Raw genomic sequence first — 14,761 nt, 5'->3', positions numbered from 1 at the left:
GTGATCCACCCGCCTCAGCCTCCCAAAGTGCTGGGATTACAGGCGTGAGCCACCGCGCCTGGCCTTATTCTACTATTGATGACTATAATGTATTATTAATTTTAACAGATAAAATATCATTCAAAGCCTATAGTCTTGCAAATAGAATTTCTATAAACTAGCAACCAAGATCTTTCAAAATTCATAGAAAATCTTCAAAACAAAGATATAGAATAATATTGAGTTACAATCATAGTAGAAATGATTTTAAAGCATTTTTACAAATTTAAAATTAGAGAATCTATTTTAAATAGATTCTTTAAATAGAATTTTAAAACATTTTAAATTCTTCATATTCAATCTCATTTCAACCTTTCTGTACTCAGACAATGGGATCATGCCATTTGTACATGGCTGCTTATTAATAAATATACAACAGAACCATAGAAACTGGCTATAAAATGCCTCATTATTATGTAGATCAACATAATACCAATGCTTTAACCAGGTCAGGCTGTAGATTACAACTGCAATGGATACGTAATATGTCAGTCTAGAAAAAAGTTAAGCTTGTTCTCTCCCCATATTACTGATAAAAAGGAGCTCCATGGGATACAGATATTCTAAAAGATAAGATAGTCAAAACCTCTCCACAGAAAGAGAGACCACACATATAATTACATATGCACACATACAGAAAAGACAGTCTTAGTTTCTAATTGCAGGTTTTAATCCATTAGGAGTCATGAAAGCAATTAAATTAGTCGTAACCAGTATTTTTATAAAAATAGAAGAGAAGGGAATGCAATGCAATAGAACAGAATAGATCATGTTGATGTATATTTCACATAGGTTTGGAGTTCTCTTTCATGACCAAGAAAATGAGATGCCATGTTCACCTCTGTTAAAAGGTATCACAAATGTCAAAGAAATTGAGGTTTTTTAATAGAATTATTTCAAAGAATTAAGCAAGATAGGTAGCTCAGAGAGTTAGACCCAAGTATCATTTTATGAAACTTGTTTCAGACACATTTCAGGTACATATTCACTGGGTCATGAGGCAAAATGTGTACCTAACTATAGATACAGTTCATGGTAGAGAATGACATCCTAAGGCAGAGAAAGATGCCTTGGATGACCAGATATTCTTGAATAGCTTTGAGACAATAAGAAGTAGGAGAGTGCAGATCTTACTTGGGATGTCTAAGAACAACCAGAGGGAATTGAGTCAGAAAGCCAACAAATTTAGGAGGAATTTTGCCTAACCTTTGTTAAAGCCTAAATGAATAGAAGACTCATAGGAGCGCTCTAAACTGCCAGGATTGTCTTCACATTACACTTCTAGGTAAATGGCCCAGGGCAAAGTAAGGTTTAGTCTGGGTTTATCAATGTTAAAGAGGGAGTATACTCACAAGGTGTATGACTGCAGAGCAAGCTCTCCAGTTAACAGCGCTGCTTCACATAGTTTAGGAATGTCTTCTGAGGCCCACAAGGGGCCCTACACTTAAAGATAACTACATCCTGAAGACACATAAACAAGCCTCATGATATTTTTTTCTTTTCTTTTTTTTCTTTTCTACTCCTGTGACAGATGATTCGTGATGTTTTTGAAAGAGAATGAGCTGAGCTTTATTATTTTCATTAATTACTCATAGCATATATCTCCCGTCCCACACTCCCCCAAAAAGAAAAAAACAGCCAGTTCTATCTCTAGATAAGATTCAAACATGTGAAAAGTCTTTTTGCCAATCTCCCCTTTAGTTTTCACCTTCCAGCTGTTTTCTTCTATTCTTGATTATATTTACTTTCAGTCCTAAGGCATCTCTTTCCCCTAGTCATCTGCTAACATCAATTAAATGAATTGCTAATCCTCAGTTACATGATAAATTGCCAAAGACATAAGATACTTCCTCTCCCAGGGAGATGTATAAATTAATAAGTCTCTGAAAACAGGACTTCTTGTACCCCAACAAGCAAGAGAAGAGCTAATTGGGGCAAGGACTTAATCATCTAGCACAGATGTCTACACCGTCCACTCATAAACTTGGCTCAGTGAAAAATGATTTTGTTCAAGACTACATTTTAACTAGCATATACTTATTCCAAGGACTATGCCTTGTTGTTGCTATCTAGAAATTCAAGCAGCTGCTTTCCTGGCGTGCTCATTCTCTGGAAATTATTAAAGTAATCTATGTAGAAGAAAAACAAGTGGTACTTACTGCCTCCATCGATGGCTCAGTAAGGTAAGGCAAGATGGCATCGTACTGTGAATTCAGTATTGTGAGCATGAGAGTAAAGGATTTTAAGCTAAAGCTGAAGTATATAGTTCAAATGCAATCTTGGTAAACTGATTTAAATAAGTAAATAGATGGCACAAAAGGACTTTGAGAAGATGGCCATTGATTTGGAGTTCTCTTTCATGACCAAGGAAATGAGATGCCATGTTCATCTATGATAAAAGGTATCACACATGCTTTCATTAAAAGTGGAGGTTTTTTTTTGGTAGAATTATTTCAAAGAATTAAGCAAGATAGATAGCTCAGAGAGTTAGACCCAAACCCAGAGAAAGTCACAGAGTGGGGCTCAGAATTAGAATTCATAGAAAAGTAACAAAAAAGAGCAGCTGATGCTGAGAAAATTAAGCTAATTATTTCATTGACACTATAATGGAATTTGCAAAGCCCACTTGTTTTCAATTACCTACATAATGCTTAGTACACAAAGTGCTAAAGACACATACATATCTAAAGAGAAAGAAAGGAAATGTCGTGGCATTTCCAGAAACAAATTTCTACATATTGAAATGTCTTAAATTCAATATTTTATGTTACATAAAAGAAATATTTTATGTTACATAAAAACTGCTGGACTGAAATTCAAGAGAGTCTAGCTAACTGTGTGGGCCTGAGGCTAGAGAGTTAGATAGACCAAGGCCATGCAGTGTCTCGGAGGCACTGATGAGAATTTGGATCTTTCCCCTGAAAGAAATAGCCACTGCACAGAATTTTATGTGGTGGAGTGTAACTGGGGGAAGGGAGCAGGTTGCAGGGGCATCCCAAAGACACTCACTGTTCCCCGATCGGATGTGTTTTTTCCAGGTCCTTGTGCTCTCACTCACCCAATGATAGGGAGGAGAGCCCCTCCTTCCAAGGCTTTTGGTGGGCTTTCTAAATAAAGGAAGCTCACCCGGGCTGCTTACCATTCCTGCATGGAGGAAATTAGACAAAGAACTCTAGCTCCCAGATGGGGACGTGGATGGAGGCATGGGGCTGGGAAGTTCTTGCCTTTGAAACCACGCCCCTTGTGGACCCAGGAAGAGAAGTTAACATAGTCCCTCAGGAGTAATATGACCTGATTTATGTTTTTGAAAGATATTGGGTGGGAAATAGATTGCAGGGCAGTAAAAGTGGGAGCAAAGAGATCAGTTTAAAGTCCAGGGTGAATACAGTGGCTTGGATTAGAGGAGTGGTCGCAACGCTAGAAATAAGTGGTTTAGATTTGATGATAGCTATCTAGGACGTAAAATCAAGAAGATACGAACTTTAACTGAAAGTGGAGGTAAGTGATAAATGTCAAGAATGACACCTGGCTTACGCAACTAGATGAATGTTGGAACCATTCATTAAGATGTGGGGCTCTAGAAGAGGAAAATGTTTACGATGTGAAAAGGATAAAGAGCTTTAGAATGGTGAATTTAAGGTGAATCTTTGGGATTAAGGTCCTATTTGGAGGCAAAAGGTTAGAGTTACTTCCTCTGTCAGAAAGGAAATCTGCTGTTTTAATTGCAGGAAAGTATAAGAACTTTAAATGTCATTATTATAGATGTTTTTAACAACTCAGTCCCTTGGTCTCTGCTCCAGCTTAATTTTTGCTGCCTATGAGCAAAAATGTTAATTTGAGTTTGTAACACACACATACACACAGGGCACAACCACATGTGCACATTCCTCTGTTGTTGTAAGGTATTCCCTGCTTGTCTTGGTCTGTTCAGGCAACTGGAACAAAACAACTTACACTGGGTAATTTATAAACAACAATTTATTGCTCACCATTCTGAAGTCTGGGGTGTCCAAGATCAAGGCTCTGGCAGATTCAGGGTCTGGTGAGGGCTTGCTCTCTGCTTCGTAAATGATGCCCTCTAGCTGTGTCTGTACTTGGAGAAAGATGCAAACAAGCTCCCTCAGGCCTCTTTTTAAAGGACGCTAATTCCATTCATGAAGGCTGAGCCCTTGTGACCTAAGCACCTCCCGTTTCATATCAATACCACCACTTTGGGGGTTAAGTTACAACATAGGAATTTGGCAGGCGGACAAAAACATTCACACCATTGCAGTGCTCACACCAGTTACCCTTGGCATGGAGAAATTAATTTTATGATTTCTTACAGTGAAAATCTCCCTAGATACTCAGTTGAAAGTGCCTAGATCTATTAATAACCACCTCAGAGCACAACTTCTCCACCACTAAGCTATGTCCCTTTGCTAATATTCACTGCCCCTCTCTAAACAGTTAGGCAATTTCAACATTCTCAATCTTGTTTGTCAAAAAGATTAGATTTTTAAATATGAAACAAACATAATTGAGGCTGCGCTCAGGGATACAGGACAGGTGATCAGTCTGAAGACAAAAGTTCAGGAAGGCAAAGTGGGGCTCAAGGTAGTGAAGCATTGATACCTGAGGCCCAGGAAATGAAGCTGAGAAGCAGGATTGGTTATTTGGGAGATCTCCACACACAGCAGGAAACCCTGAAACAAGGAGACTAGAGTCACTTCAGGCCTGCCTGAAACAGAATCAGTTTAGAGTTGTTCTGGAGTTAGTCCCTCACCGTTCTAACTTTTACTATTAAACGGCTGGAAAAGCTCTGGCAAGGCCATGACATTTTTGTAGTGCTGGAGAATTAATATATGGAAGGGATAGGAGATGCTCATGTTAATTCCCCAGGACACTGTCAAGTGTGAGAAGTCCCAAACAGATACCACCGTTTCTGCCTTCTTCTCAGCATCCACCTCTTAGAGGTGGGAGGCTGCTCAGATTTTGCAGAACCTAATCTTAGTTTGTTTAGCTTGCTTACCCTCCTCCTCTTGGGTCATGCTGCAGGGCGTATGATGATGATTTCCATCATTTGCCACTCTGAGGTTTAAATTAATAAATAAAAGAAAGATCTTCCAAAAACTATTTTATGTTCCCATACGGCTTAGGGCACATACTCCTAAAAATACTCTGTATTACTTTAAACCACATGGGCTATTTAGAGGGACCTCCTGGAGTGAATGGATAGTAAAACAATGCGCTTGGATAATGAATCACTTCTTTTGCCATCCTACTTCAGAACTCAGTTGTAAAAATTAGCATCATATTTGCACAATAGTAGTAATTGTAGATGGAGTTTGAGAATTTGATAATAGTAAAATCATGATGAGATCTCTCTGCCCGTAAGTTTGGTTAATGCTGATTTGAAAAGTAGCCTGCTGAGATACAGCCCATTCCAAGGCCTAATTCAATGATTACACTGTTAGTCAACAAGCGTTCTGATTAGCTTGAATGGGCAGTGTTATTTTCCCAAAAGAAAATAGAAAGGAAATGTGGTATACATACAACAGGGAATACTAAGCAGCCATGAGAAAAGAACGAGGTCATATCTTCTTTTGCAGGGACGCGGATGGAGCTAGAGGCCATTATCCTTAGCAAACAAATGCAGTTTTATTTTCCCGAAATAACACTGCCCATTTGTTTTCTGGCTTTGACAAAGGGGTGTCATAGTACAGATTCAAATTAATATTTCCCAAAAGTTTGCAGACTACAGTCTAACTGATAAAAATGTTGGCCAGACATGGTAGCTCACTCCTATAATCCCAGCACTTTGGGAGGCTGAGGTGGGTGGATCACGTAAGGTCAGGAGTTTGAGACCAGCTTGGCCAACATGGTGAAACCCCATCTCTACTAAAAATACAAGAATTAGCCGGGTATGGTGGCAGGTGCCTGTAATCCCAGCTACTAGGAATGCTGAGGTGGGAGAATCACTTGAGCCCAGGAGGTGGAGGTTGTAGTAAGCCAAGATCATGCCATTGTACTCCAGCCTGGGTGACAAGAGCAAAACTCCCTCTCAAAAACAAAACCAAATAAAACAATAGTTTACATTATGATTAGCTCCACAGTATTTAATAGAGAGGGTCTTGAACTCAAGTTAAAATTCCTTAATGGTGGCCGGGTATGGTGGGTCATGCCTGTAATCCCAGCACTTTGGGAGGCCAAGGTGGGTGGATCACGAAGTCAGGAGTTCAAGACCAGCCTGGCCAAAATGGTGAAACCCCATCTCTACTAAAAATACAAAAATTAGCTGAGTGAGGTGGCCTGCCTGTAATCCCAGCTACTTGGGAGGATGAGGCAGGAGAATTGCTTGAACCCGTGAGGCAGAGGTTGCAGTGAGCCGAGATTGCACCACTACACTCCAGCCTGGGTGACAGAGTGAGACTCGGTCTCAGAAATAAAAAAAAATTCCTTAATGGACCAGTGCAAATTTACATAAATGATCTAATGAACAGAATAACTTCCACCGAATTTTCCAGTTACCTTTTTCTCCCTTTCTTTGCCTTCCTCAGGCTCTGGCATGCCCTCAATGGACATTATTGTGGATATTTTGGACAGCGAAGGGTCTTCGAATTATCACAGACAAATGATTTCATTTTGCCTTGTGATGTTACTGAATATCCCATAGAAATAAAAGAAGAAAGCAAGTTCACAGAGAAGCAAAAATATGAATATCCTCTGATATTTAACCGGGAAAAGTAAGACCATTAGCTTTTCTTTAGATAAGCATATGAGAATTAAACTGTTGAGATGCTGTGGCACTGTCTTTGAGATGGAGAGTTCAAAGGCAAGAGGCCCAGAACTTTTCAATAATTTTGCAATCCAGTGGAAGGGAGATATATGTGAACAAAGCTATAATTTGTAGTACTTCTGGGAACATCTGATTCTTAATAACAGAAGGGCAAATAGGATTTAACCAAAGAAGTTCAAAGGTTCAATAACTTAGTGGGGGAGATTCGAGCATGTTTAAAGGCATAGGGGAGGAAGGATAGAGTGCAGAATGTTAGTGAATAGCTATTTTCCACTTTTGCAATCTTCAATACTGGTTTTAGATGTGGTTAGGCCTTTGTCATAATAGGTAGAAGAGATGAGTAGTCATCTGAGCTTTCAATATCGGCAGAGGTCAACCCCAGAAGATGAATGTCAAAATGTCTAGCCCTCAGGGGACCAGACCTGCCCTGATTGGTTACATCTCACGGTCTGGCACTAAGGGAGCCAAGCAAGATGAGTCCAAATGGGAAGAACCAGAGAGGGATGTCAAAACGAAAGTCCTTTAGGGAAATCCCAAGTGCACTCAAGGCTGGAAAGACCCAATGTCATTATCTAATCCAAAAGATAGTAGAAGGGCTTTAAATAGGAACTGAAGCTAAGAATCAGAAGCCACGCAGGATCTGGATCAAAGCAGGAACAACTTGAAAACGATCAAGAAGGGTTCCAGGTGACCCCATCAGTGTTCAAGGCCTACTCTGGCTGGTCAGCAAGGAGCCCTGGAGAAGAGACTGGCTAAGATGGAAGAGGCGGTGTAGTGAGCCGAGCTTCATGACGCAGTCAAGTTTACCGGGCAAAGTCGCTCCGTTTTACCTTGGGCAGTTGCTTAGCCTTGAATATTCATATATTCTTCTACTTAAGACAGGATTCCAATTCGCCCATATGTGCCTTCTTCTATATAGTAGGAGTTCCTTGCAGACTAGCACCTTGTTTTATACATCTTTGTGTAAAACAGTTCATAGCTCAGTGCTCACCACAAGCAGTCACTCAAAAGATATTTACAGAACTAATAATGAATGACTTTATTTAATGGAGAATATCACAAGCAGAGGGAGCAGATGTGAATGGTAGATACAAAAGCATGAAAGGGCATGGTATATACGGGAGAGCTTTAAGGTAGGACATGTGGTCATGTTATGTCATTATTGCTAAATAATTATGGCTTATTTGTAGCAAAATGGCCTTTTCTGTAGAATGACTTCATCTCAGGACATAGTATATCTTGTCTTTTGAAAATGTTAAACAGAAATACCATTCAACCCAGCAATCTCATTACTGGGTATACACCCAAGGAAACATAAATGTTTCTACCATAAAGACACAATGCAGGTGTATGTTCACGGAAGCATGATTCACAATAGCAAAGACATGGAATCAACCTAGGTATGCATCAGTGGTAGACTGGATAAAGAAATGTGGTACATACAGGCCATGGAATACTATACAGCCATAAAAGAGAATGAGATCATGTCCTTTGCAGGAACATGAATGGAGCTGGAGGCTATTATCCTTAGCAAACTAACTCAGGAACAGAAAACCAAATACTGCATGTTCTCACTTATAAGTGGGAGCTAAATGATGAGAACACGTGGACACATCGAGGGAACAACAGACACTGGGACCTACTGGAGGGTGGAGGGTAGGAGGAGGGAGAGGATCAGGAAAAATAACTTAGGTTAATACTTTGGTGATGAAATAATCTGTATAATAAACCCCCATGACACAAGTGTACCAAAATAACAACCTGCACAGGTACCCCTCAACTTAAATAGAATTTAAAAAATATAGTTAGGACTTTCTAAATACATGTATAGTTAAGTTTTGACGATAGGGGGAAGCTTCCTTGAATCACACAGAAGTCAAGCATTGGTCTTGTAAAAGAGGTTTCCTAGTTCCTAATACACAGTTTCCCCTCCAAAGGCTATTAGTGAATTTAAATACATGAAATGGCCGGGTGCATGGGCTCAGGCCTGTAATCCCAGCACTTTAGGAGGCTGAGGCAGGCAGATCACTTGAGGTCAGGAGTTCGAGACCAGCCTGGCCAACATGGAGAAACCCCGTCTTTACTAAAAGTATAAAAATTAGCCAGGTGTGGTGATGCGCGCCAGTAGTCCCAGCTACTTGGGAGGCTGAGGTACAAGAATCACTCGAACCCAGGAGGTGGAGGTTGCAATGAGCCGAGATTGTGCCACTGCACTCCAGCATGGGCAACAGAGTGAGACCTTGTCACAAAATATATGAAACAAATAAATTGAATGTTCTGGCTGAGTAGGATTTGCTGTGGTTTCTATAGCGGAATATTTGGGAAGCCAAGTGGAATAAGAGTTGGGTGCCGAGATTTTGTCACTGGGACTGATGCCATAGGAATTAAGAAATTTGAGCCCCGGAGAAAGACATAATGGATCTTTGTTTACTTGGCAGATAATAAAAGGTATGGATGTGTACTTATTCTTGTATCTTTATATGTAGATGGAGAAAAATGAGCTCAATGTCTTTACTTTTCAAACGTACACCTCCCAAGGCCTTTGAAGTGGAACGGGATTTCAAGTTTTTCAAGTCTCTTTCTTCTCCTAAGGTAGCTTTAAAAAAAATGGCAACAACATTAAAACCTTTGCTTTTGTTTTACTGAATTCAAATATGTCCAGTAATATAACATATTAATGTTTTATTGATGATATTACTAATTACCATAAACTTGGTGTTTTAAACAATACAAATTAATTATCTTACAATTTTGGAGGCCAAAAGTTCTACATGGGGGTCTACACTGAGGTGTCACTTGAGCTGAGTTTCTTTCTGGAGGCTGTAAGAGAAAAATCTCCTATTCCTTATCTTGTGACTCCCTTCCTTCATCTTCAAAGCCAGAAATGGGATGGTCACAATGGCTCACGCCAGTAATCTCAGAACTTTGGAAGACCGAGGTGGGCGGATCTCCTGACATGAGGAGTTCGCGACCAGCCTGATCAATATGATGAAACTCCATCTCTGCTAAAAGTGAAAAAAATTAGCCAAGCATGGTGACAAGTGCCTGTAGTCCCAGCTATATGGGAGGCTGAGGTATGAGAATTGCTTGAACCCAGGAGGCAGTGGTTGCAGTGAGCTGATATCGCACCAATACACTCCAGCCTTGGCAACAGAGCAAGACTCCCTCTAAAAAAAAAAAAAAATGTGTCCTCTCTCTGACCACGTGGTCACATGTCCCTCTGACCCAGCAGGAAAAAGTCACTGCTTTTAAATATTTATGTGAGACGGGTGCAGTGGTCTGTAAACCCAGCATATTGGGAGGTCAGGGTGGAAAGATCCCTTGAGTCCAGGGCTCAAGACCAGTCTAGGCAACATAGTGAGACTATGTCTCTATTAAAAAAAAATGTTTTAAAAGTAGCTAGGTGGGTGGGCATGGTGGCTTATACCTATAATCCCAGCACTTTGGGAGGCCAAGGCGGGTGGATCACTAGGTCAGGAGTTTGAAACCAGCCTGACCAACATGGTGAAATCCCGTCTCTACTAAAAGTACAAAAATCAGCTGGACATGGTGGCATGCTCCTGTAATCCCATTTACTTAGGAGGCTGAGGCAGGAGAATTGCTTGAACCTGGGAGGTGGAAGTTGCCGTGAGCCGAGATCGCGCCATTACACTCCAGTCTGGGTGAGAGAGTGAGACTCTGTCTCAAAAAAAAAAAAAAAAAAAAAAGTAGCTGGGCATGGTGGCAATGCACCTGTGGTCCTAGCTAGTTGGGGGGCTGAGGTGGGAGGATCCCTTGAGCCCAGGAATTTGAAGTTACAGTGAGCTATGATCTCACCACTGCACTCTAGCTTGGGCAAAAAGACTGTCTGGAAAAAAAAAAAAAAAAGATGAAAGTGATTGGCTTACCTAGATAACACAGCAGAATCTTCTTGCCTCAAGGTTCTTAACATTAATCATATCAATATATCCACAAGCTGGGAAGTAGCAGAAAATGGCGCGGACATCTTTGGTAGGCGCTCTTCTACCTTTCACAAGCATGTTGTTCTGCAGTGGAGAATTATGAAAGAAGAGTGTACTGCTGTTGACTCTATTTCTATTTTTAACAGTTCTGGAGAATGGATATAAAATGATTCCTTAGGCTAAGGCCTAGCATTAGTAAATTTAAATTGATTTCCTCAAGGTTTTCCACAAAATAAACCAAATACACTTTTCTAAATGTTTCTCCCAGCACTAACCTACAGTCACCCCACTCCCTGCAAATCAGACTACTTACTGTTTCCTGAGCATTCCTCTCAGTCTTCTGCCCAACAGTTTAGTACCCCTGGGATGTCCTTGCCACATGTATAAGCTCTTTTGTTGTTGTTGAGACAGAGTTTCGTGCTTATTGCCCAGGCTGGAGTACTATGGCATGATCTTGGCCCACCGCAACCTCTGCCCACCAGGTTCAAGCAATTCTCCTGCCTTAGCCTCCTGAGTATCTGGAATGACAGGCATGGGGCACCATGCCCAGCTAATTTTGTATTTTTGGTAGGGACAGGATTTCTCCATGTTGACCAGGCTGGTCTCGAACTCCCACCCTCAGGTAATCTGCCCACCTCGGCCTCCCAAAGTGCTGGGATTACAGGCATGAGCCACCATGCCTAGTCCATACCTATAACCTCTTCCATCTGTCCAAGTTCACCCTACCTTTGTAACACATACAAAGATATGTGATAACTATACAAAATATGGAAAGAACTCCTAAAATCAGTGAGGAAAAAAGAGATAATCTGATGACAAAATGGTTTAAAATAAGGGGGCCGAGCAAGATGGCAGAATAGGACTCCACAGAAGCCATTCCTCCACGGAAACCAGATTGACAAGTATCAAAAAGCCTGAAAATATCAAGGGTTGGTGTGTTGTGGCACAGTCAGAACACTAATCTGCTGATGGTCGTAATGTAGATTGGTAGAACCACTGTGGAAAGCAATGTGACATTATCTAGTGAAGACGAAAATAGGCCAATCCTGTTAAATGTATACCTCAGGGAAACTTGAACATCTGCTTAGGAGACAGGTATGAGAATTCTCAGAGAAGGGCAGTTTGCAATAGCAGACCCCTGAAAGCAGCCTCCGTGCTCATCAACAGGGTAGTGGGCAAATAAATTATGGCATATTCATAAACTGGAATACTATGAACATGTGAAAATAAATGAACGAGAGTAACGCTCACCTACATGAATGAAAGTTTGAAACAGTTATTGAATAAGAACAATTTTGCATAAGTATATCCATAACAATTTCATTTATGTAACAGCCAAAACAGGCAAAACGAAACAAAATGTTGTTTGGGCAAGAAATGTGTCTAAGGTAAAATTATATAAACAAAAGCAAGAAAATTAAAAACGCAAAATTCTGGATTGCCATTTGTGTTTGAGGGTAAATGAGCAGGAGTGGGGTGAGGGAGAACGTCACACACTGAGAAGCTCAAAGTTGGGGGTGTTGTTCCAATTTGTAAAACAGGGCAGCAGATCCACAAATGTCCCCTGAACATTCAGTATGTCATTTTTTTTTATAGTTGAGATGGAGTCTTGCTCTGTCGCCCAGGCTGGAGTGCACTGGTGTGATCTCAGCTCACTCCAACCTCCGCTCCTTGGTCCAAGCAATTCTCCTGTCTCAGCCTACCAAGTAGCTGGGATTACAGGTGCATGCCACCATGCCCAGCTAATTTTTGTAATTTTTTAATACAGACGGGGTTTCACCATGTTGGCCAGGATGGTCTTGAACTCCTGACCTTGTGGTGATCTACCTGCCTCGGCCTCCCAAAGTGCTGGGATTACAGGCAAGAGCCACTGCACTTGGCCTGTCATTATTCTTTAACAGTATCTACCTCATATCTAATAAATATTTAATCTTGAATTCTTTTCAAATGAGACAATTTTCAAAAACCTTACCTTTCTGTCCAAATGGAGCTCAGGTATCCTCTTTTCTCTGAAGACAGAGTGATAAGCAGGGCAGGCACAGGGTGTGGAGTCTAACAGACTTAGTTTTAATTTTAGGTAAGTTCTTTCTTTCTTTCCTCATCTGCAAATCCTTCATAGGGTTTTTGTGAGAATTAAATGAGAAAATACATACCAGGTACATTTTAGTTTCTCAAGAAATATTAGTTCCACTTTCACCAAAGGCCCCATGTCTACCTGCTTCGTGTCTCATAACATGTTCTAGTAGCATGTCCTACATTAAAATAGAATGATTTGGCCAGGTGCGATGGCTCACGCCTGTAATCTCAGCACTTTAGGAGGCCAAGGCAGGTGGATGACCTGAGGTCAGGAGTTTGAGACCAGCCTGGCCAACAAGATGAAACCTCGTCTCTACTAAAACTACAAAAATTAGCTGGGCATGGTGGAGGGCGCCTGTAATCCCAGCTACTTGGGAGGCTGAGGTAGAAGAATCACTTGAACTCAGGAGGCAGAGGTCGCAGTGAGATGAGATCATCTCATTGCACTCCAGCCTGGGTGACAATAGTGAAACTCTGTCTGAAAAAAAAAAAAAAAAAGAATTATTTTTATACTTACCTTTACTTTCCATCCCTACTACTAAGTCATAAGCTCTTTATGAGCAAAGATATATGCATAGCCTCTAATAGATACTCAATTTTGTTGAATAGGACTAAAACAGTACAATCTAGAAATAAAGATTAACATTCTCTTTCAATTTAAATACAAGAAATCATTTTTTTAAGTAACTTAACTGAAACATTAAGTAAATTCAGAGAAATCTTTAGGATGGGTTTTAAAGCCCTTGAAATGAAATAATTGAATGCCCCACATATTTCAAGGTTTACTCTCTTTTTACCTCTCTTTTTGTTGGTAAAACAACAAAGGTTGAATAGCACTAAAGTTAAATTAAAATGCCTTTCCCTTGGGACTCTGATTTTCACCAGCAATCTTGTTTCGCCCATTCTTTTCATTCTCAATTATGAAATATTTATGTATTCACTTCTTCTGTTAATTTCTTTTTTGATGTATTGTTGGCATGGATGATGATACAGTGTACTAAATCTTACAATTGAGTAGCACCTTACTATACCTACAATTTCATTTGCTTCTCATAACTAGGTGACAGGGAAAGCCCTTGCCTAAGATCACACATCTAATAAGTGATAGAGTCAGGACTTGAACCCACGTATTTTACCAGTGATAGAATGTGCCCCTTTCATTAAACATTCATTCCTTTGTTTTGCAGATTCGAAGATATCCCTTGGAAGGTTTCATGACTGAAAACAGAGAGGCAGGGATTGTTTTTGGCTCTCTGCCTATATACAGGGTAAGTTGGAGTTTCTAGGAGTGGAGTGGTAACAGAACACTAGGGAATTTGCCACGTCATTTCTGACCCTAGGCTACCAAGCAAGGTTGGAGAAAATCACACAATCAAGTTGACCGTTGCCTCCAAAAATGTATTATGTGCAGTCCCAGAAAAGTCTTGGGCTATGTGTGTCAATGGCTGGATTCCTTGTCTCTGTCAAACCACACGGTGGTTATTTTAAACTTTACTCTGGTGGCTCATCAACTACAGGGTAAAATCCAAATGCCTTAGCTTGGCTTACAAAGCCTCCAGAATCCACCCTCTTTTTCACCACCTTCTCCCCATACTCTGCTTATATTCCAACCACATGAAATTACTTTCCATGCCTTAAGCAACACTGGTCTCTCCATCACCTCTGTAACTGTGCCTGCTCTGCCCCACTGCCCAGGATGCGTTCATTTCTTGTTTCCCTCCAAACCCCTACTTAATCCTTCAAGTCTCCACCCCAGGTGTCTCATAACATGTTCTAGTAGCGTGTTCTACATTAAAATAGAATGATTTGGCCAGGTGCGATGGCTCACGCCTGTAATCTCAGCACTTTAGGAGGCCAAGGCAGGTGGATGACCTGAGGTCAGGAGTTTGAGACCAGCCTGGCCAACAAGATGAAATCTCGTCTTTAC

At 40.7% G+C, this 14,761-nt stretch overlaps 1 protein-coding gene across 3 annotated transcripts in view; it reads left to right on the top strand.

Annotated features, from left to right (window-relative positions):
- The window catches only part of WDR64 (WD repeat domain 64), a 160,511-nt gene that overhangs the window by 138,124 nt on the left and 7,626 nt on the right, over positions 1 to 14,761 (top strand). For all 3 annotated transcript variants that reach the window (XM_032242228.1, XM_032242230.1, XM_032242229.1), the window contains exons 23-26: positions 2,113 to 2,222; positions 6,579 to 6,764; positions 9,304 to 9,409; positions 14,022 to 14,102. In XM_032242228.1, the coding sequence (XP_032098119.1) occupies positions 2,113 to 2,222; positions 6,579 to 6,764; positions 9,304 to 9,409; positions 14,022 to 14,102 (483 nt within the window). The remainder of the gene's footprint in view (positions 1 to 2,112; positions 2,223 to 6,578; positions 6,765 to 9,303; positions 9,410 to 14,021; positions 14,103 to 14,761) is intronic.

The sequence above is a fragment of the Sapajus apella genome, unplaced genomic scaffold (genome assembly GCF_009761245.1).
Source record: "Sapajus apella isolate SASKATOON/1434 unplaced genomic scaffold, GSC_monkey_1.0 scaffold49, whole genome shotgun sequence".
In the NCBI taxonomy this organism is placed as follows: Eukaryota; Metazoa; Chordata; class Mammalia; order Primates; family Cebidae; genus Sapajus; species Sapajus apella.
Note: the sequence above shows the minus strand (reverse complement) of the source record. Positions and strands in the feature narration are given on the sequence as shown.